Consider the following 23,701-nt stretch of genomic DNA (forward strand, 5'->3'; position numbering starts at 1 on the left):
TTTGGGTGCACAGAAATGCTCACAAGGCCGGCCAGGCTCCAGGGCACACTGAGGAAACTGGTTTGGAGCCAGAGGCTTCTATGGGATGCCCACCCGCTCCATCCTACCCCTTTTGTTCCTTGCAGCTTCATTCACTCCCCGTCCTGCTCCTCCCCTGTCCCATCACCTTCTCCTCTCCAAGACTGGCAGGGGTCTGGGCAGGGGCTTGGCCATGCTGTCGGGAGGGCAGGAGGCACCTCAGGGCTTCTTGGCCACAGCCTCCACTCTCTCCCAGGCCCCTCCATCGGACTCCCTGCTCCTGGCTCCCTCACGGCACAAAGCCACGTCTCCGGGGAATTCCTTGCGCCTTCCCATGGGTCTGGAGCCGGGGGTGAGTTTTGCGGCCACTGCCTATGGTGACAGGGAGAATTTAGGAGTCTGTGCACACTGTTGAAGCCCTTCTGGTAGGAGGTTCAACTGCTTATGGAGGACAGAGAACCCTAAAGGGGCTTCACAGGGAGTTAAAAACCTTCTATGTGAGGGACGGGGATGGTGAAGGAGGAGAGATCGAGAAATCTAGCCAGATTTTTCCCAAAGTCCCTCCCACCTCTTTCCAGGCTGGCTGCCTCAGCCCCAATCCTCCTTTCCCTTGGGCCCTTTACCTCTTTTGAAAACTTCCCACAATGGCCTCAGATCTGCAAGTCTCCTTTTACAAACACTAGGCTTCTGTTGATTCTGAAGGTGCCCTTAAAGTGCCCAAGGAATGAGAATTTTAGAAATGGTCAAGTTCTATCTTCAGGATGGGAAGCTGAAGACTAGAGAGGTAAAGTGGTTTTGCCCAAGGTCTTACGTGCTGCTAAGAGCTGCTCCATGACACCAGGATAGAGGTGTCCTCAAATTTCAGAGCCCAGGACCCATCTTCCAGGCATGGTGGGTGGGGTCACCCACTGTCCTGGACTTTCATGGGTCTCTGATCTCAAGATTCTTTTCTGGCTGTGGTGCAGGAGCTCAGCCGAGACACCAACTCAGAATCAAAGCCCTGGCAGCCAGGAGTCATAGCAGGAGCTGGGTGATTCCCACAGACACCAGGGACCAGGTCAGAGCTCCACCCAAGGGAGGAGCCATGGAAGGTTCTGCCCACTTCTCTGCCTAGCCAGTCTTGCAGCTCTGTCTTCCCCATGGGGAGAGCCACTCCATCAGAGAGTGGCCGTTTGCCTGCAGCCCGCACGTCAGGGCTGAGGATGATGAGACTCTCAGGGACCCGGAAGACCATGTTCTGCCTGAATGCCCAGCCCAAAAGCCAGAAGGACCTGCTCTAACAGAGCCTCGGTAGCATCCTGGTAAGAAAACTGCTGGGCCCTCTAGTATTTGGAGGGAGGAAAGGGAAGGAAATTCAGGTACAATCCCTGCTGGGAGTGAGGAGGCGGCTGGGCCTAGAATTTGCTGAGCACCTACTTTGTATCAGGTCTCACCACTGTCTGAAAAACTGTTGATTACCATCTCATTTTATAGTGGAGGAAACTAAAGCTCAGGGAGAAGCAACACAATCTCAAAGTCAGTGGCAGAGTCAAGATTAGAGCTTCTTCTGTCTAACTCTAGAGCCACAAGGGCTCCTTCCTCTCTGCACTATCAACCAGGGCCCCCCATACCCCACAACTTCATCTGCTGTGATTTTCTTAAGGAGGCTCCTATGGCATTAATGCTTTCCTTGCCTCGACCTAATTTGGGCTCCACTCCCGCTTCCCAACAAATGATTCTGTCTGTGCAGAAGTGACGGAAGTCAGGGGACTCTACCTGCATGGGAAGAAGGCCAGAGCAGGACAAGTTTGGGGCTCACTGTCTGCGTAATGGAGATTCTGGGAATGGGAACGGAAATGTGCGCATATTGGAATTACCTCTGCCTCTTAGAGCCAGTCCAGAAAAAGCTGCCATCTGCCACCTGGGTGACCCTGCAGTCCTGTGTCTTGACCCTGTCCTTCCTGAGCTGATGCCAAAATGAGGGCCCTGAAAAGGACACTACAGTCAGCTCCTGCCCTGGGTGGCAGCGGAGGGGTATTAGATGAGATTGAGCTTTGGGCTCTCATGGTCAGAGTGGGCTCCCTGAAGTCCCCTTAGAAGATGCCAAAGGGAGAGGAGAATGAAAATTAGTATTTATGGAGGGCTTTCTGTTCCCATTTCTCAGATAGGAGAGCCCACACTCTGAAAGATTAAATGACTCAGGTGTGTCATACCAAAGTTCAAACCTTTCTATGTAGAGGAGGGATCTTGGCAGAGAACCCATCAGAGTAGGGTAAAAGTTCTAGGCTGCCTCTACTCAGGAACCTCTGGAGACCTTCTGAGTACCGTGTTCCCTGCAGGTGGGAAGGGCTAGATCCAGCTGGACTCTCCAGGTCCCCGTAGCTCTGGGGACAACCCCTCAGGGCACTCCCCTCTGGTGGGTCAGTATGTGGCGCTGCCGAATGCCATTCCCAGGTCTGCGTCAGCACTGGTGGCCGGAGCCTTCATTCAGGAGGGCAGATACATAAGCCATTGCTTGGCGGTTGGCTCTTCTGCCAGGCAGGCTGAAGGCACCAGCACTGTTGGGTTGCCATTTGGGATATAGTGTGGATGCAGCACCCTCTCTCAGAGGTGGGTTTGGTGTAAGAAGGACCAGAGTCAAGCAGAATCCTATTCACTGTGGGAGCTGGGGCCCTCTTCCTAAATGCAGTGCAAAGAACAGGGGCCTGGAAGACTTGGATTCAAATCACGACACTTAATTGCTTTGTGGCCTTGGCCAAATCCCTTCACCAACCTGAGATTCTAGAAATTCACTCCCACTGGGCCTGATGGTCATGAGAATTAAATGCAATTAAACGCCAAGCACAGCATCTAGGGGGCTTCCTCTTCTCTTTTCTTCCTTAAGAGAATGAGACCTGTTCAACAATCTGACCAGATCAAGCAAGGTCACATGGGGACATTTTTCCAGGTCTGGTGTGGGCAAAGCTTTTCAGACACAAGACGTCATGGAGCAGATTCAGAGGCCCAGGTCCCTAACATAGAGAAACACGATTCAATAGGAGTCTTGGAGCTGAAGCTAGATTGTTCTCCAACTTGCCTGATAAATTCAATTTCCCATTAGAGGAGGAAGAATTTAAGAATATCCCAAAATGAGAATGAAGCTAAGCCAGAACAGAGCAGGAAGAAGTCACAGGTGGCCACGGGCTAGAGAGGAGAGACAGAGCCTAAGTGGATGGGAGAGTGTTGGTAGGCAAGCCTCCCTATCTTTGCCCAGCATCCGGAGGGCCCATCTGGCAGGTGGAAACAATTTCTTCAAGAAATCTAGTGATCTCTCTAAGACTTCCATCCTGGCACTGTCCCACCCTTCCCCATGGAGTTGACCACTTGCTTCCTTTGCACACCATGTACCCCTTTGCGTCAGTCCCTGGTATAGGACAGTCTCAGGGAACGCTGTGTCACTTCACTGCTTAGGCTCCTCTCTCTCTCACTAGACGGGAACTCTGGGGATGACTCCCACATGCCTGATTCCCAGGAGGAGCTTGTTAATTAAGCCTTTGGAAAATTGAATGAAGGGATGGGAAGTCATGGGAGCCACTCCTTGGACACTGTTAAACTTGATGCCAGGGACAGGGGAATGAATAGAGACTGGAAGATGAACTAAAGGAAGAAGGTTTGAATATGATCATTGGCAGATTGACAATGTTGACTTAGCAAAAGATGAGAAGGAAAGGGCTGAGGAAGAGAAATATGAGTGCAGAGTTCCAGGAGCTTATATATGTGCAAAGATGTCATTACTGATTTTGTAACAGTAGAAAATGAGGAAATAATTTAGTACCATGTGCAGGGTGTGTGTTATATAAATGTTGGTGTATTGATCTTATGAAATACCTTTTTTTTAAAGATTTTATTTATTTATTTGACAGAGAGAGAGATCACAAGTGGGCGGGGGAGCGGAGGGGAGAAAGCAGGCTCCCTGCTGAGCAGAGAGCCGGATGCGGGGCTCCATCCCAGGACCCTGAGATCACGACCTGAGCCAAAGGCAGAGGCTTAACCCCCTGAGTCACCCAGGCACCCCCATCTTATGAAATACCTCGAGCCATTAAAGAGAATGAGGCAGGTCTGTAGGGACTGAGAAGCTGGCATTGGAGAAGAGCATGTGTCATGGGGTAGCTGTTAGAAGAGATGGGGTGATGTTGCCCAGATTCAGGTCTGTCCCTCACCTGCTCTACAACCTTGGGACTGTTTCCTGTCCTCTCGAAGCCTCAGTTTTTTCATTTGTAAAATGAGGAGAATGGTAGTAATTACCTCAATGAGTTGTTGTAGGAGTTTCTGAGGTTCTCAGCAGAATGTAAGCATGCATTAAGTATTTAAGAAATGTTGGCTGTCATTATTAAGCAAAAAAGTAAATATCAAAAAATGCACACTATCACCTGAATTTTATTTTGTAATTTTGTCTTCACGCAGCTATAGATGTATATAAATACACAATAATATATGCATAGAATGCACAACTGTTAAGAGACAACTGGTTGAGGTGTGAGACTAGAGAGAGGTGAGGGAGAGGTGGGGTTTGGTTTTTTAATTTTTCACACTTTATTTTTTTAGGGAAATTTTGGGCTCACAGCAAAATTGAGCCTCCCCACCCCACACCACATACAGCCTTCCCCACTATCACATCGCCCACCAGAGTGGGACATTCATTAAACTGATGAACCTACATTGACAGATCACTGGGACTTACACTTTTAATTATCCCTCTCTATCTTGTTTTCATTTCTACAATGAGCATGTATTTGCTTTCTAAGTAAAATTAATATTAGTTACTTAATGGCTGAATGGTACCTTAAGCCCCAGAAGGGCTAGACTTTTGAAGGTGGCCTGGGTTACAGAGGTTGCCACAGAGGAAGGGGTGACCCACCCTGGGACTGCCTGCCTCAGCTCAGGCCCTAAGCCGCACCCAAGAATCCCCACTCTGCTGTCAACAGCATGACGAGTCGCAGGCTCACCAGCCTGGCTGCCGGCTGCTCTCTCAGGAGGAACACCTGATAGGAACTCCCAAGCCTGAGGAGACCAGGCCCCTGGGCCATGTCTTCCCTGACCATCCTCACGCATACACGATGCTCACTCACCCAACCGGCAGAACGGCTTCAGAGCACCCAGGGAGCAGGTCTGGGAGGTTGGGAGAGCTGCCAATATCACGGTTGCAAGGCTGCCAGCCCTTGCTCAGAGTCTCCTCTGATATTCACAGTGACCTTTCTGTGAGTCTTTCCTCACCACAATGCGGGATTAACATACCCAGCTCACAAAGGCACAGTGATGGCGGAGTGAGAAGATCCGTGGGAAAGTATCTGATGTATTCGTTGGCACGTGGAAGGTTCTTGGGAAGTTCGCTTGTTTGTTATTGGGAAGTTTTCATTTCCTGTCTACCTGACCTGCTTAACAGGCCTAGACCCTTGGATTAATGGCATTGTCGGGGTGAGTGCACAGTTGGGGGTGTCCTTCCTGGCAAAATCAGGATCAGGACAGGGAAAAGACAGTCTTGGGGCTCTCCAGATACACAGGCAAGGATGACTGGCTGCATTTCTGATGCTTCTGAGCCACTCTCTAAACAAGGTGTCAGCCTTTATTTGGGTTGGAGTTATGACGTGATCCTCCAAAATGAAGTCATTCCTGGATGGCATGGAGGGAATAGGAACTATAACCAAATGGTGTGGAAAGAGCCTGCTCCCCACACATTCTGAGAAAATACTGCAGCTGATGACCCACGGGATGGAGCTGGGCTTGGAGCAGGTGAGCCCCTTGGGTCACCTCTCCCATCTTGTTTCCCCAGGTGATTTCTACTTTGGTCCCTCTCTGCATGAGCGCCTTATCAACATGAAATACAGTCTCCCCTTGACCTTCATATGTCTGAGTCTCTTCACTCCAAGGTGAGTTTGCTATCTCACAATGACCTTGGTGAATTGCTTTGCATATATGCATGAAGTAGGAAGGGTGGCAGGACCTCCGACTTACCAATGGCAAGATAAAGCCTAGTCTATCCACCTTCCTGATACACCCAGACAGCATAACTTCCTGCCGTATATTCTATCTGGAGAACTCAAGCTTCCAACATGGTCATAGATGGATGAACCCCTTGTGCTTTTTTCTAAAGACACTTGAAGGGTTTCCCAAATTACCTCAGCGTTCTGATGATGTATGGCAAACAGACAATAAAATGGAGTGGGATAGGGACATATTAACTTAGCAGCCGAAAATTAGAGATTTCTCTCTGGGAAAGTCACCACTGGTACGTGGGTACAGCACACACACCTACGTGCAAACACAAGCTCAAGTTTATGTGTCTACATGCTTATTCACACCTTAATAAGCACATGCACCAATACCCACTTTCTTTTCCAGGATATGTATCCAGGGGAATCAGTTCAACCTCGAGGTCAGCAGAAGTGATAAGCTCTCCCTGCCAGGCTTTGAGAATCTCACAGCAGGATATAACAAATTTCTCAGGCCCAATTTTGGTGGTAAGTCATCTTTTTTGTCCATCCAGGACATTAATTCAAAAGGACAAGAACAGAGGCAATATGCAGAGGAGGGTTTCAGAAGGTTTTAGTTGACTCCGTTTTCTGGTCTGTGACCTGTTAAGGTTGAGCAGTGAAGGGTGAGGACAGCCACTGATTTTCACACTACTTTTCAGAAGGTACTTTGCCTCTCAACCTGCAGGATAAAGAAATCCTCATCCCCGCTAAGGAGGGGACCAGAGCTTCTAACAACCCCTCACACACTGTCTTCCTTCTGCCCCCACTTCCAGTGTCATTATTTAAGGAACTCACCAGGACCACACCACCCAGCCTTCCAGCTTTCAGCCTAGTCACTCAAGGCTAACCCCAACTGTGCCACCTGGATGACCTGCCTGGGCCCTTTGCCTGCTCAGAACACCTGCCTATGTCCCAGCATCCTCTGCATAGAGTCCAGAGCCCCTTGGCACACCAGGCCTTCCCAGTCCGGCTTCTGTCTGTCTGCCAGTGTTGCCAGCCCCAACTCCTCCCCACTCTGCCCTGCCACAAGTGTGTCCCAAATGCTCCCTGACCCCCTTGGCTTCCCTGGGCTCCATGCCTTTGTTGAGACTGTTTATCTGTTGAGAATGGCTTCTTCCAACTTGACTCCCTGGCAAAATGCCGATTTTTCATGTCTGAAATCAAAGTTTTCCTCCTCTGGGAAGCCAGCCCTGATTCCTTTAGGCCCCGTCCCCATTCTTCATACTTTGTTTTGAACATGCTTCCAAATCATAGCCATTACTTGGTGGTACCAGCAATGCCGCTGGTTTTACATCTGTCTCAGCTTTAGGCTGCAGCCCCTTGAGGGGGTCTTGCTTTATTTACCTCACTAACCCCAGCAGCAGCCCAGCGCTTGGCAGAGAGCAAGATCTCAATTGGTATTTGGTGACAGAATGAGACAAGGAGGGAGGGAATGAGGCCAATCTCATACCTCCTCACAGGGTCACAGTCTCTGTTTATAAAATACGATATTGACGAAAGTGGATGCTAGCGTCATCTTACGTAGCAGAAAGTGGTAGAAAGAGACTTGGAGTTGAGCAAACCTCCATTTGGCTCCTGTCTCTACTGCTTGCCCCCTTTCTGTAAAATGGGGGTATATCTTCCAGCTCACAGAGGGGACTGACTGAGACGAAGTGGGTGACACGAAGCATGGCGCCTGCCACGTCATCAGGGTGCGTGGGTCTGTTTTAATCCCCTTTCCTTTCTTCCTGCTCCTCCCCTCACATGACAAAATTCTCTGGTCAAATCTAGGATTAGTGGGTTAGTGCAGGTCCTCTGAGGAGCAGACACCAAAAGGTGATTATCCATGCAAGATATTTATTGGGGCAATACCTCTGACAGAATGTGGGGTGGGAAGAGGGGAAAGCTGACCATGGGGGAAGGAGAGAGGGAGGGCAGGAAGGTTGGGCACAGGTGTCTTAGACTATGGTGCAGTTCTCTGTGTTTGCAAGGGCCTCCAGGGAGACCTTGAGCCCAGGTTCCCATCAGAGGAGTCTCCCGTCCCCTTGCCTGCCAGGCACAGTGTGCCTTAGTATCCCCACCACACTCAGGCACTGGTGGGGCTCAGCCGTGTAAAGCATGGCCTCAGAGCATGTGCTGTAACAGATTTCAGGGCACAGCAGCTGGCCCAGTTACACCCACCTCAGCTGGAGATCAGAGAAACCATTTTCAGAGGCACACAATAAAGACTTGAGATCCTTAAGTTAACAAACCTAGGAAGGCTTTAGGCTCCCCTGGTTTTCAGGCCCAGCTGAAAACTAATGACAAGCAAATGAGTCTGTACACCCTGGTTAGGTCCAACTTTTCTGCCTCCCAAACACCAAATAAAGCCAGGATACTGCCCTTCTTGTTGCCTGCTCACAGGTCGACAAGAGGCAAGGTTCTTGGGCAAAGTGCCCATTCTGAATCCAGGGTAGACCTGAGGAGTATGAGTCCCAGATCCACCTGGGCTGAAAAGGGGAAAGCACAGGCCGCAAGACCTTGGCAATCTGTCTTCTAAAGGAACCTACCCGTATGTGGCAGCCTGGGATTCTGTACAGGGACCATGTTCTCTGTAATGTCTGCCCACTTGAGGTCCTTAAGAGACAAGACCTCCATAGGGTTTTCAGGGAATGAGGTAGCCAGAGTGCAGGTGTGTAAGCAGGCCCTAGGAACACTGTCCAGGAACTAGCTTTGACCTCTTTCCTAGGAGGAAGCTGCCCTCTGGTGGCACAGTTCACTCTTATAACGCAAGGGGAAGAAAGCAAGTTCTGGTACATAAAGAAGCCAAATGAAGCAAGGTCCAGACTGGACTAGCTGGAAGCAAATGAAACAGCACAGTGGAGTGGACTTTTGTGCACTTTCTGTTCTCCATGTTCCTCAGGGAGCAGATAACACTGACCCACTGCTCACTGTGCTCTAGACACTTAAAAATAGATCCCGTTACCTTCCCAACCCAACCCTCAGAAGTAGACACGAATAGCTCTCTTTCACAGGTGAGAAACTGGAGCACGAAAAGCTTCAGCAATTTACTCAAGGTCACATGGCCACCAAGTGGTGGGCATGGGGATTCAAACACTCTGACTCCAAACTCCTTGTCTTAATTTCTGCCTTGAGGGCCAGAAAGCCACTTAGCACCGTGCTCCTTCATCACCTTCCAGGGTCTGTCCTCAAAGTCTCCCACTCTTCCACCGAATATTAACACCAAGTATTAGCTAAATTATTCTTAACTGCATTGGTTCTAAAACTCCCTTTCCAAATTCCAACCTACGTTCTATGGCTTGGTTTCCTAAGTTAATAATTAAGTTGCTTTGTCTGATTCCTAGCAATTAGATGGTTTTAAGCTTCCTTTGAATTCCACCTCTCCTCTTCCTGGTTAATGCATTGTCACAGTCCCCTGAGGCACCCCAACTTATTTATTTCAAGTGAAAGCTATTGCAGCTATTAACCTGGTGAGTAAATTTGTTCCTTTTCCAGAATTAGCTAGGATTACGGAGGTGATAGGGAAGGGAAGGCGAATGCCATGTATTGAATCTCTATTATTATGTGACAGACACAGTCCTGGGACTTTGTACAGATCATTATTTTTGATCACCTTCTTCTCAAGTATTTCCTCTTGCCATCACCCTGTAAAGAAGCTGTCACTTGCTAATCTCATTTAACCCTCTCCATGCCACCATGATGTCATTAGCATTAGCCTTACTCACAGGGGAGAAAACTGTAGTTCTGAAAGCTTCAGTAACTTTTCCAGGCTGTGAACTCACATCTTTCTCACCCCTGAGCTTTCCTTTCACATCTACAGTCTGAGGAGAAACAGACTTGCTCTGGCCTGGCCTCTGAGAATGGTGGCCCTAAGGCCTCTTTCTCAAGAGCTGAGACCGGCACTCTCAGGAGTTTGGCCTGAGGCCCAATATCTGTAAACCAGATCGCAGGGGAAGGTTCTGGAATTCTAAATTGTTTAGGATTTCTGGAGAGTAAAGGAAGAGGAGGGAAGTGGCAGGAGGTAAGCAAGAGCTCAATCATGAGCAGTCTTGAATGCCATCTTGTGGTAAATTTACTTAGTTGAGGGGAGGGAAAAAAGATCTCCGTGCATAAATTTCCAAATCTCATACTACATTTCTAAACAGTTGGGTCTCTTACAAGCACCACAGGAAACATCCTCCAAGAAAAAAGTAACAAATACCACTACATCCTCTAAAATATGCACTTGTGAACATAGGGTGGTCTCTCTTACATGTTAAGCTATTTATATATTTGTGCATTTTATACAAAAATTTTTTCATACTTTTTTTCCATTCTACACAGTGGTTCTTCCTGACAAGGGGAGGATAGAAATTTTCCTTTCATTTTATATACTTTCAGAGTGGTTAAAATTTTCCAATAGGCCAGTGTTACTTTATATTTCCTAATTTTTAAAGCACTGTGCTAACATAGCGTGTTTGTGTTTCTGTGTAAGTCCTTCTGGTGTTTTCTTCATTCTTAGGAGAACCAGTTCAGATAGCACTGACTCTGGACATTGCAAGTATTTCTAGTATTTCAGAGAGTAACATGGTAAGTGCGGCTCTTCATCTTCCCCCTGAGGAGCCCTTCTTGTGTTTTATGGGGATGCACTTTCTACCTACTCGAAAACAGAACAGAGACCCACCACCCCCATGCACTTGGAATGGCAGAAGCTGGAGACCTATCCCTAAACTCAAGGTAGCAGAAGATTCTTGTAAAACAGATCTGCCGCATATCAGGAGGAAAGTAGATTCAAGAGCCAGGAGGGAAAAGAAGAGGGATTGGAGTGGGTGCATTTGAAACCAGGGAGAGAATGGAAGTACCCTGGGGAAGGCTGAGTATCACATAGGTCCTCCCGGAGCAGAAGAGAAGCTAAGCCGTTGACAGCTGACAATCACATGACTGCTCTCCACCATGCTCTCACTTAAGAGAACCCATTAAAGGGGCGCCTGGGTGGCTCAGTGGGTTAAAGCCTCTGCCTTCGGCTCAGGTCATGATCCCCAAGTCCTGGGACCGAGCCCCGCATCGAGCTCTCTGCTCAGTGGGGAGCCTGCCTCCTCCTCTCTCTCTCTGCCTGCCTCTCTGCCTACTTGTGATCTCTGTCAAATAAATAAATAAAATCTTAAAAAAAAAAAAAAAAACCTTTAAAATAAAAAAAAGAGAGAGAGAGAAACCATTAAAGACAAAGTGACACTAAATGTAGGTTGCCCAAGGGGTCCTGCTCTGCCTTCCTGGTAAATTCTAGACCACCTAATTGCTTAGCTCACCAAAACCTTCAGCAACTTGGTCGGGCCTTTGGGACAGAGGGCAAGCAAGTTAAGGCCCTGAACATGCTCCTGTGGGGCTCCCTTTTGGCAGTGAGAGTTATTGTCTAGAATAAATGAGGTGCTTTCTTCTCTTGTTGCTCCAGGCCACTCCCTCAAGAATAAGACTTTATAGTCTGTACTCCTGACCTAAGTCAAGGTTGGAAGGGGAGTAAGACTTCACCCCTTTCCTTCCATTTTCAAAGTCTTTCTCCCCCGCTGCCACCCCCAACATCCATTTCTACCACTTGGCTTTCCCCTCAGGACTACACCGCCACCATATACCTCAGACAGCGCTGGACAGACCAGCGGCTGGTTTTTGAGGGCAACAAGAGCTTCACTCTGGATGCACGCCTCGTGGAGTTCCTCTGGGTCCCGGACACCTACATTGTGGAATCCAAGAAGTCCTTCCTCCATGAGGTCACTGTGGGGAACAGGCTCATTCGCCTCTTCTCCAATGGCACCGTCCTGTATGCTCTCAGGTGACTGGGTCCCTTCCACCTCAGGGCAGAATGGGGAAATGGCTAGAAGAAAAGGCATAAATATCTCCTGGTGGTTCTGTGCAGCACTCAGATAAGCACCCTGAGGTCTTACCCTTCTCATGCTCCTGCCTTCCTAGAATTTTGTCCCTGTAACAGAAGGGCCCTCCTTCAGTTCAGTTTGGCTCAACAAGCAGCTCCAGAATGCCTGCTCTGTGCCAGGACCCACAATGGACACTGAGAATCCACAGCTGAATGAGAGACATTGTCCTGATGCAGATGGAGAAACAAAGGAACAGCATCGCGGCCGGGGGCAGGGAGCTGAGTTGGGCAGTAAGTTAGTGGTTTGGGGTGGTGCTAGAGGAGGCTTTCACAGAACTCAGAGCTGATTCTTAAAGAGTTAAAAAAAAAAAAAAGCTAACAAGGGAATAAGGGGACTAGCAAGAGTGACAGAGAGGTAGGTCCACATTAGGGATTTTCTTTTCATGGGGCTCAGTGGAGCTACGGTTGTCCTAGAATGCATCTCTCCTTGGCTGAGGCATTTTTCTGCAGAGAAGCCAAGTGCAGTGCCCCCAAGGCCTCTGCCATCTGGAGTCATGGGTTCTCCTTTGTCCCTTCCCCGAGTCCCTGAAGCCAAAATTTCCTTCCACCCAGTTGTGCATCAAGTGGCTGGTTGGCTAGAATAGGCAAGGTGCTCTCTAGATGCAGCAAGAGGCAACCCACAGGGAAGGCTCATCATTGTGCAAGGGATGTGCAAGGACCCAGCATACCTTCCCCCACAGTCTTTGGGGAGAAGCCCAGAAACCAAATACTCATGGGACTTATTGTAGATCCCAAGTAAGAAGCTGACATTATGCAACAAAGACTGAGCTAGCCAATAAACTGAATCTTGGAATTGTTCATCTGGCATTCCTCAATTTGGCAAAAACCAAAGCCCCAACCCTTTCTTCAAGAAGCCAAACTAGACTGCTCCCTTGACCCCCAACGCCAATCAACATTAATGTCCCCCTTCCTGTGCCTGTATAAATCTGTCTTCTGTCTGTATTATGCACATAATACAATCTGTCCTGTGCAAGGATTATGGATGATGGTTAACAGCCTGGCTCTAGAATCAGACACATCTGGGGGCAAGTCCCTGTTCTGTCCCTGCTCTGTGACCTGAGGGAAGTTGCTGGGTTCTCTCAATCTCAGTTTCCTCAGCAGCAAAAGGAGAAGAATATTTCCTACCTCATAAAGCTGTTGTAAAAATTCAAAGGGATAATAATGCATGAGATGCACCTCGACCCAGGACTGGCATGGGGTAAGCGCGCAGTAAATGGTAGATGTTGTCATTCTCTGTCTCCCTGAAATGAGTGTGAGCTTCCTCAAGGTGGGCACCATGTATGCATCATTTCACTTTCCCCAAGAAGCCAGCACAGTGCTTAATAAAAATGGTGCTTAGTCAAAATATGTGACACTGAAGGGGAAAAAAAAAAAAGGAAGATAAAGGTCAGCCTATTGAAATCTCCACCGTGAGGGCTTTGCTGATGATTAAGTGAATGTCTCTAGGTGTTGGTCCCCAAGAGCCACATTGCCTGGGACCTTCCAACATCCTCTACTTCCTCCAAGAATGCTGATCTCCAGCCTGGAGACCTGGGCTCCAGCTACTAGGAGCTGTGTGAGCTGAGGCAAGCTCCTGAGTCTATTGTCAAATGGGGACAGTAGTGACAGTGCTCTCTGTTCTAGCTCCTCCTGGGTTTGTCATGAAGATTACATTTTAAAACTGGGTGCAAAAGTATGTCAAACCAACGAGCAATTCTCTTCTGCAATGTTCTTTTAAGTTTGCCTCTTCACTGCCCACATTCCAGTTTCCTCCATTCTGGACACCAGCTTTGACCACAACTCAAAGGTGTTATGTAGCACAGAAAACCTCAGGAATGTTTTGAGTGCAGGCTGCAAGTCACACGTTCACTGTAAGAGTCAAGGTCAGAGTACTCTTGGAGTGGCCCTTAAAAGGGAATGTATCCTTTCCCCCATATCACTCCTTTTGAACCCATTTTTCCTTTTTTAGAATCACAACGACTGTTGCGTGTAACATGGACCTGTCGAAATACCCCATGGACACACAGACATGCAAGTTGCAACTGGAAAGCTGTGAGTGTATATCCTGCAGGCCCCCAAGATGATTTTCCTGGGTGACATGACTTAGAGCCATGTATTCATGAAGAAACACACAGCAGCCTTTCTTTTCTTGGTGTTGATTCAGCCCTTCTGAGTGTCTGTCCAGAGAGATTTAGAGACCTCGCAAAGATAGCCCTCTGACACTACATCATTTGGGGGAGGACCACTGTGCATCGGCACTAAATATTTCTACCTAAGAGTAGACAGGACAGCCAAGGAAGTGGGAGTCTATAGGACAAGGAATGGGATTCAGAATCTGAGAAGGCACAGAAGCCAGAAAGAACACAGCAGAGGTTAAAATTGGTAACTGGTCAAAGCAGTCATTGACATTTATTGCACAACTGCTTCCAACTTTGAAAAGAAGTTGCTTGGTGTTTGTGTGTGGGGGTGTGTGTGGGTGTGTGTGGGTGTGTGTGTATGTATATGATATATACATATATATGTACACACACACCCACACACCCACACATATATGGCTTAACACAACAATGCAGGAGCATCTAAACTGCATTCTGAAGATCTATGATGAGGAATGAGTATTTATTCTAAGTTGATATGTATCAAATGGCATTGTTGGATAAATCTCCATTGTTCTGAAATGGCAACCAAACTTGGGAAAATGGTACCTGCCACAGGTGTCCTGGGGAAACGATGCCTCATTCAGGCATCCAGGGATGGCTTATACCAGGAGGAAAAACCATAGTCAAGCACTGGGGATCACCGGGAATTTCTGACATGAGGACATGAATCCAAGAAGCATAACCGTTACGAGGTGGCAGTCATTTTTCAGAGGTAGACGTTTAATTAAAGACTCAGATGGGCAGATTAATTACCCTATTGATTAAATGCATACAAAATCTCCTTAAAGCAATACAGCTATTTGGGGGCAGAATAAAACTTGAGGTTATCAAAAAGAGAACTCATTTTCAGCCCCACACGGAAAAAAGTAATTGCCCTCCACGTGTGGCTCTGCTCATCTCAAATCCCAGGAGTGAGATTCTCCTGGAAACTTCAGCACTTGGCTTGCATGAATACCCTCCCCAGTGAGCAGAGGAAGCTTTCACTGAGTGTTTATTGGCAGTTATTTGGGTACAGAAACCTCACCAAGGGTTGTTTTTTGTTGTTGTTGTTGTTTCCTGAACACCATCCCTAGGAAAGAATTGCTAGCATCCCACAAAAGCCGTGATAATGTAATGATTGCGAGCATTTAATAGTCATAAAAGTAAAGTGTCCAAGTAGAAGCTTGTAAAATTCACCTGTTTAGACTTTTTTTTTTATTTCTTGGGGATCCTAGGCATTTTTGGATAGCTAAATTGGACAGTAAATTTTGGCGTGCTTCTGAGAGAAAGCCCATAGGCAATTTTTACCTGGAAAGACTCTAAGAGCTCATGACCACTTCTCTGCCCTGTGGAGGGGAAGACAGCCATGGCTAAACAGTGCGTACCACAAGCTAGGACTTAACAAAATGTTAGTCCCAACACTGGGTCCTATCTCCGAGAGGCCTGGGAAAAGGAAGGCAATATAGTTCCATGTTTAAGATGATAGGTTCTGGGATCACTGGGTTTCCCTGTCACTAGCAGTGGCTTTGGGTGATAGAACTAACCTCTCCAGCCCCCACTCTGCCTATCAGTGAATGAGGAAAAATAACAGTATCTGACTCAAAGAGTTATCTTTTCACAGTTTTATTAAGGTAAAATGTGCATACCATAAAATTCAGCCCTTTCAAGTGTACAATTCAAAGATTTTTAGTAAATTTGTCAAGTAGTGCAACCGTGGCCACATTTCATGGTTAGAACTTTTCCATCAACCGAAAAGATTCCTTCTGCCCGTTTACATTGTCTTCGGTTGCCATCACCAGCCCCACTACTCTACTTTCTGTCTCTGTGAGTATAAAAGTATTCCATACAAAAGGAATCAATACAACATGTGGTCTTTTGCATCTGGCTTCCTTCACTTAGCATGTTTTTGAGGCTCATACATGTTGGAGACTGTATCGTTTTGTTCCCTTTTATTGCTTTATTCCTCATTCTTCCATATGAAAGAGTAAGTAGTACACGTCCCTTTGGCTTGTTTCCACCCTGTAGTTATTAAGAATAATGCCACTGTGAACATTTGTCTACAAGTTTTTTGTGGACGTGATTTGATTTCTCTTGGGCAGATACGTGGGAACGGAATGCTGGATCAAATGGTAAATTTATGTTCAAGTTTTCAAGAAACCGCCAACTTGTTTTCCAAAGTGGTTGTACCATTTTACATTCCCGCTGGCGACGTTTCAGCTTCTCCACATTCTCATCATTGGTTATTGTCTGTCTTTTCATGACAGCCATTCTTACAGGTGTGAAATGGTATCTGACCGTGATTTTCATTTGCTTATCCCTAATGGCTAATGGTGTCAGACATCTTTGCATGTACTTATTGACCACTCATCTGTCTTCTCAGAGAGATATTCTGAGGATTAAATGAGATGATGATGTTGTAAAGCAACTTAGAAACATAATTGCTGGGGCACCTGGGTGACTCAGTGGGTTAAGCCTCTGCCTTCAGCTCAGGTCATGATTTCAGGGTCCTGGGATTGGGTCCCACGTCAGGCTCTCTGCTCAGTGGGGACCCTGCTTCCTCCTCTCTCTCTGCCTGCCTCTCTGCCTACTTGTGATCTCTGTCAAATAAATAAATAAAATATTTTTAAAAAACCATAATTGCTCATGGAATGATAGCTATTACCATCACTATCATCACCCATGGGTTTTGGGTTCAGACTTTCTTTTTTTTTTTTTTTTTAAGATTTTATTTATTTATTTATTTATTTGTCAGAGAGAGAGAGAGAGAGCACGCACAAGCAGACAGAGTGGCAGGCAGAGGCAGAGAGAGAAGCAGGCTCCCTGCCAAGAAAGGAGCCTGATGCAGGACTCAATCCCAGGATGCTGGGATCATGACCCAAGCCAAAGGCAGAGGCTTAACTGACTGAGCCACCCAGGTGTCCCACAGGTTTAGACTTTCTGAACATAAAATCCTGGCTTTGTTTTTAACTTGCTTTGCTATCCTGAGAAAGTTAGGCAATCTCTCTGAATCTGTGAATTTTCATGTATAAAATGGGCAAAATATTACAGTTCCTCTATTCTAAGGCACAGCATTTACTGAGTAACATTTTAGGAAAAAATGTAAGCTCTACTTTATATGTATGTATGTATGTATGTATGTATCAACTCTGAGATCCATCCCAATTTCCAAAACTGTAAAGAAAAAAATTTTTAGTGAAGAAATATAGAAATACCTACCTTGCAAGTTTGTGAGCACATTAGAGACATAATGTATAAAAGACTTAGCATAAATGTTTCATAAAAAGTAGCTATTATTATTATTATGAACTATATTAGTAAAACAGCCTTGAGATTTATCGAATGCCTAAGTTAACAGACATCAATATAGGGGCTAGCTGCAGGTTTCTTGTCTTCTTCTGTTTTTGTGCTTGCATTTAAGCCAACATGGAAATAGGAACAGACCAACTGTAAGGTCACTGAGAACACAGCGGGGGCTGCTAGACTGTCCTGAAAGGCACTGTGGAGCTTATGGCTGTGTGTGTTCACAGATAGGAATGAGTTCAATAAATATCATCCTAGAGGCCTATTACCTACCAAGTCTCTGTGATGCTTAGCACAGAGCTGGTTTTTGACTGATGGCAAATAGCCCTAGCTGGTCGTCCTGTTCTGGGAAGACACTGCAGTTGCATGTGAGAAATCACACCAGGTTTTGCATGGGCTCACTATCAAGACAGAGCTCGTTCTGCCCACACATGGTAGTAGTCTCCAGACCAGTTCTTCTGCCGCCTTCTTGCACTGACCAGGGCACTGTTTTCCTTCCCAGGGGGCTATGATGGAAACGACGTGGAGTTCAGCTGGCTGAGAGGGAATGACTCTGTGCGTGGGCTGGAAAACCTGAGGCTTGCTCAGTATACCATCCAACGGTATTTCACCTTGGTGACCAGTTCGCGACAGGAAACAGGTGACTCATGAGATGCATTGTACAAAAGCAAAATAACTGAGTTGCATTCTGAGTCAGAAATACCATCTCTTTTCCACTTTATCTCTTTGGCGCTCAGGAACCCCCTCCACAGTGTGGTAGGGCAGGAGGATTTGGTCCTGACACTATTACCTACTTCACACCCAGTATTGAAATGGCCCCCCAAGGGCTCGGAGTCTAGTGAGGTAGACGTCAAGGAAACCAGCAGGTATAATGCTACAGGAATTCTAGGACAGAGCAAGGCACAAGAAAAGGATCAGGGGTGGGGGTACCAGCACCCCTCTACATCTCATTCTATGCAACAGCAGTTTCTCCCAGTGAAACTGTAATGATAGTTCATGCTTAACTAGGTTTTGGTGAATAACAGATAAATTAATGTGAATATAGCTAATTAAATGTCCCATAGGGAAAGCACTCTGCTGTGTGAGGAGACATGATTTCCTATCTCTTCTTTACCCAATCAGGAAATTACACACGACTGGTCTTGCAATTTGAGCTTCGGAGGAATGTCCTGTATTTCATCTTGGAAACCTATGTTCCTTCCACTTTCCTGGTGGTGTTATCCTGGGTTTCATTTTGGATTTCCCTTGATTCAGTTCCTGCAAGAACCTGCATTGGTAAGTAGCTCCAACAGGAGATTTCTAAGAACTGTGGTTACAAAAACAAAACAAAACAAAACAACAACAACAACAACAACAACAAAAACTTTGTTTCTTTTTACCTTCTACCAGTTTTCTTTTTTTCCCACTGATATTCATATGATGCTTCTAGGAGTTGGTTTCTTGAGAGATCTTTTACAGAGAGAAAGAGAGAGACAGTGACTTTCAAAACATGTTTTACAGTGATAAGAGAGAATTGTGATTGGATGGTCTATTACCTGTTATTTTGCCTACTGAACACTTCCCTCCAGTGGGAAAACAGAAGGTAAAACATTTAGAAAACTCTATCACTCCTAGCCATTCAAAATGGATAAATCAATCCTGTTCTAGAAGATCACAGATTTTTCAAAATAAGCTGTTCCATCTCTGAGTTCTGTCCCCCTTTGCCAAATCCTGAATGATGACAGTCTGCCAGGTAGAGGTGAAAGGTTCACAGACCACTGATGTGGGAACACTGCCTACCTGTTTTCCCAGGAGTGACTACCGTATTGTCAATGACAACGCTGATGATCGGGTCCCGCACTTCTCTTCCCAATACCAACTGTTTCATAAAGGCCATCGATGTGTACCTGGGGATCTGCTTTAGCTTCGTGTTTGGGGCGCTACTGGAATACGCAGTTGCCCACTACAGCTCCTTACAGCAGATGGCAGCCAAAGATAGGGTAAGAATTTTGAAGACCCTGTATATGATTCATCACTTGCCCTGTGCTGATCAGTAGAGATGACCCTGACTGGTTCCCATCCCCAAGTGATTCACTTTGCTCCAGCAGTTCTCATCCTTGTTCAGGTGGGGTCATCTGGAAGTCATGGCACCTTTTGAAAAAGACTGCTCTTTCCATCAAGTACAATGGGATATTAACATGTTTAATCTGCTAGCAGAAGATAACTGTTGCCTGTATGCAACATGAAATCACAACCATGAGAACAACCATCCATGAAAAACCCAGTATCAAACCAGATGTAATCAGCTGCTTAAAAGTTTCAGATTAATATGTATTTACTATTTAATTCTTTTGTTGCATTTATTTTCTTATATTATACAAGTAATGGTTTGCTGGAAAATGTATGGAAAATAAATTGCAGCAAATTTCTCAATTAGCATATGTTTCTGCTAACTGGGAAAGACTGCCATTATCTGAGTTAGCAGTGAAACACTGTGGTCCAGCTCTCAGAATAATAATAATCGTTATTAGCAATTGAACATTTACATGCACCAGACTTACTTACAAGACCTTTGCAAATATCATTTAAAATACTCATAACAACCCAGTAAGGCTATCTCCATCTTTATAATTGTGGAATCTGAGTTACAGGGAGAGAAAATGACTTGTCCCATGGGATGTAGATGAAGAGGCAGAACTAGGATTTGAACTTGAATCTGCCTAGCTCCAAAGCTTGGCACTTATCTGTTATTCTCACTGGTGGTGGGCAATAGCCATGCTCTTAACTGTTGTTCACTCCAGGCCTATGGAACCCTGAGATTCTTTGGAAGCCCAGTTTGATAAACACTGTTATACTAAAGCTCATGCTAACAAGCAAGAAAGTGATAGGGTTCAGCACAGAACAGATACCCACCTCCAGCAAAGTGCCAGGACCACACAGGGTCTAATGGTGAGGAAATGAATCAGAATAACCCAAAGACCCAGTGGCCTTGTTCCCTTGTGTCTGACTAATGTGAACAATGTTTCATATAGTCCTATTACCCAATACCAAAGACAAATGATCCTATGTACTAGCCAAAGAAGAATATGCATTTCTTTTTACTCCTTGTAGGCTTCCTTAAGGTGTCAATAGTTAATTAAAAAAAAAAAAAAAAAAAAGGTTTGGATTTGGTAGAATGGCAATAAAGGACTGGAGAACTACTAAAATCCTTTACCTAAGTCATCAGAAAGCCCTTCTTCTGCTGTGTGTAGAATAATAGCTTCACTACAAGGTATTTGCTATGTGCTAGACATCTCCTTCAGTCCACCCAACAGCCTGTCAGATGACTACCACTGTTATTCCAAATTTGCTACTCAGGAACCTGCCACTCAGAGAAGTGAGATGGCTCATCTAAGACCTCACAGCTAGTAAGGAGCCTGGCCAAGGATCCAAAGTCTGCTGTCTCCGACTTCACTACGCTCCCCACATGCTATGCCCATTCCAAGCATGTTGGAAAATGACAGCTCCCAAGAATTGTAGGGAGCATCACTGTTTCTGTTTGTGTGGCAGAGACTTTTAGACACTGCTGATTTCTATTATCTCTCATAATCAATGAATTCCCCTCACTAGGACAGAATGGAATTCATCAAACACCTACGAAATGCTTTACATAATTTATCCCATTTAATCTTCCCATCCCTTTCATGAGGTAGATATTAATACCATCACCATTTTGCAGGCAAGGAAACCAAGTTTTAAAGGAATTAAGGGTGACTCAGATTTCATAATAGCAAGAGGCAGAATGGAATTCAAACCCAGACCAGCTAACTTCAAGGCCTGAGCATTTAGCACAGAGCTCTGCATAGCAACAGTGGGCAATGGTTATTCTCCACAGTATACAAGCTGATGACCTAGGGATGGGTGCCTTTAAGCAGGATAACAAAACTGCCAAGTCTGGCCCACTGGCCTACATCTGAGACATTCAGTGCCACTTTCTATTAAACCTGATTATTCAATACTTAGACTTCTAAGTATTTAAATGTCTAGCTACTTATTTTGCTAAGTCAAGTCTTTCAAGCTAACTGCATTATCTATGATATAGGGGACGGCAAAGGAAGTAGAAGAAGTCAATATTACTAACATCATCAACAGTTCCATCTCCAGCTTTAAACGGAAGATCAGCTTTGCCAGCATTGAAATTTCTGGTGATAATGTCAACTATAGTGACTTGACAATGAAAACCAGTGACAAGTTCAAGTTTGTCTTCCGAGATAAGATGGGCAGGATTGTTGATTATTTCACAATTCAAAACCCCAGTAATGTTGATCGATATTCCAAATTACTATTTCCTTTGATTTTTATGCTAGCCAATGTGTTTTACTGGGCGTACTACATGTATTTTTGAGAGTACGATGAACTGTTTGCGTGTTGTGGTTCTTCAACAGAACAAGGTAATGATGTAAATGGGATTCTAAGCCAAGTGTGTGCGCTAACCCAATAGAGCTACAAGTGACTAAAATAACATTTGAGCATTTCTCCTCAAAGAATATTCCCCCAAACATTATTTAAGCTGTGTAGAAGTCCTAGCATTACAGAGTCTTGTAATAGAAACATCAACTCATTCCCTTTTTATCTTTACCAAAGACATCCCCATGGAGCCCAAGATTACTAACCTACTCAGAGTTGACTATTTGCTCAGTGGCTCCCTGGTCTGCATTTACTTCATATAAAAAATGAGAAGGAAACTATTATATGTATTGAGTAACCCTCAAGTGTCAGTGGTTGTTTCTAAATTAATCATACATGCTATTTACTAACTCTCTACAGTGCTTATAAAATGCATTTTTACCTATTTAGGGAGTAACATTTTCTAGTTTTTGTTTTTGATTAAAATGAAATGTGGGCCTAAGTCAATTCGCTGGAAGTCACTGCACTAACGCAATACTAAGTTTTTAATACAGTATTTAATACCACAGCAGAATTGTCCCCAAATCCCAATAAGTTCCACCATTTTAAAATCAAATGTAAATGAAGAAAACATTAATGGGTCAATAATCTCTAACATAAATTTGTTTCTAAGACATAATGCATTTCCCTGAATCCTAACTGAAATAGCTCTGGGGCTTTATTCCCCCATTGGATATGTCTTATCATTTAACTATTAAATGTACACCAGTCCTCAGCAATGCAAAAGCCCTTTCCCCACATCAGGGATGAAGATGGAAGATTTTTTTTTTTAAACACTGATTCTAAGGAGTCTTAATTTGAACTGTTGCCATCAACACTTACAGAACTGAATTCATTTCTATCTGCTTCTCTGACACCAAGCAGCACTTTCCCAGCAGCGGATCTCCTGCATCTTTCCAAGAGGAGCTCTTATTCCTATGCTCTAGTGACCAGGAACGATGCTTATTAGATCATGAACTGCATTACCCAAAAACAAGTGGCCTAGAGCAAGTAAGCTTGGCCTTGCTTGGAACCCCAATCCTTCCACTTGGAGTAGCTTATCCTGCATGAGTAGGAGAATGTTGGTCCTGAGTCCTGAACTTCCTGAGTAACAGTGGGACTTGTTCCAGAACCTACGTGCAGGCTGCAGAAGAGCTAGCTTTTCCAAGTCCTGTCACTCTCACCCAAACACAAGAAGCACATTATTGCATCCTTGCCCCTCAGTCAAGCTCAGCCAACAGCGTTATTAAGTGGAGATTTGCCAGTGTGTCATGATAAAGGCTTCAGTTCAGACTCAATCTTCATTAAGAGAATCTTTCCATCTTTAATTCTTTAGCTTCCTTTTCTAATAAATGTATGTGTTTACCTTTACTTTCAGAAATAAACCATGGCTTCTCTTTTCTATAACCCCCTGTACCATAAGCTCTCATTCTTTTTCTCTTTTTGGTAATTCTCCCAATTCAGTGTGTATGGGTGGAATCACTTGAGCTTTTAACAAAATGTTTCTAATGGGAATGAGGGAATTAAAAGAGGTGGAATGTGGTTGTATGGTTCAATCATATTTGTGGTTTTTTTTTTAAAGGTTTAAAAGGAAATCTCTGCTCTGAAACCCTGTTCAAGCAATACCTATTTTTTTAAAAGCTGTAAATGAGTGAAACTGTGAAATAATCATACCATACTAGCTACCCAACAAATCAAGTGGTCATCTGTAGAATGAGTAGTGTAAGATCCCATCTGGAAAAGGTATACGTTGTAGTGGTAAACTCAGTGGGCTCACAGTCTAACATCTCCTTGTTTCCCCCCACTGGAGACAGTACACATACACATTCACACGCACATACACACACATACACATCCCCCTACTATTGCCTGGAGAGGAAGATACACACTGGAGACACAGTCAATGTCTTTCTTTGAGATCACTGCACCACAACACTTAAACTGCTGTTTAACTGCAGTTAAACAGCTGGGCCCGCTGCTATTGAAAGGTC

General features: G+C 45.3%; 1 protein-coding gene across 2 annotated transcripts; it reads left to right on the top strand.

Moving 5' to 3' along the window:
• Nucleotides 1–1,175: 1,175 nt before the first annotated feature.
• GABRP (gamma-aminobutyric acid type A receptor subunit pi) lies at nucleotides 1,176–22,207 on the top strand. Of its 2 annotated transcripts, none has more exons than XM_032851789.1 (10): nucleotides 1,176–1,319; nucleotides 5,807–5,903; nucleotides 6,376–6,494; nucleotides 10,489–10,556; nucleotides 11,573–11,790; nucleotides 13,838–13,920; nucleotides 17,809–17,946; nucleotides 18,429–18,581; nucleotides 19,098–19,285; nucleotides 21,367–22,207. In XM_032851789.1, exons 2-10 carry the CDS (start codon nucleotides 5,851–5,853, stop codon nucleotides 21,667–21,669), a joined length of 1,323 nt encoding a protein of 440 aa, XP_032707680.1. In that variant the 5' UTR covers nucleotides 1,176–1,319; nucleotides 5,807–5,850; the 3' UTR covers nucleotides 21,670–22,207. The 2 variants fall into 2 exon arrangements, with proteins under 2 accessions (XP_032707680.1, XP_032707681.1); XM_032851790.1 differs by lacking the exon at nucleotides 1,176–1,319 and adding an exon at nucleotides 5,371–5,451.
• Nucleotides 22,208–23,701: the final 1,494 nt, after the last annotated feature.

This window comes from Lontra canadensis, unplaced genomic scaffold (genome assembly GCF_010015895.1).
Source record: "Lontra canadensis isolate GAN:19392208 unplaced genomic scaffold, GSC_riverotter_1.0 scaffold5, whole genome shotgun sequence".
Lineage (NCBI taxonomy): Eukaryota > Metazoa > Chordata > Mammalia > Carnivora > Mustelidae > Lontra > Lontra canadensis.

Bases quoted from the DNA above. Each gene is read 5' to 3' on its own strand.
- GABRP (XM_032851789.1), top strand. From the start codon at position 5,851: ATGAAATACAGTCTCCCCTTGACCTTCATATGTCTGAGTCTCTTCACT. The intron at 6,495-10,488 runs GTAAGTCATCTT...CTTCATTCTTAG, and splicing joins TCTCAGGCCCAATTTTGGTG to GAGAACCAGTTCAGATAGCA. The intron at 10,557-11,572 runs GTAAGTGCGGCT...CTTTCCCCTCAG, and splicing joins GTATTTCAGAGAGTAACATG to GACTACACCGCCACCATATA.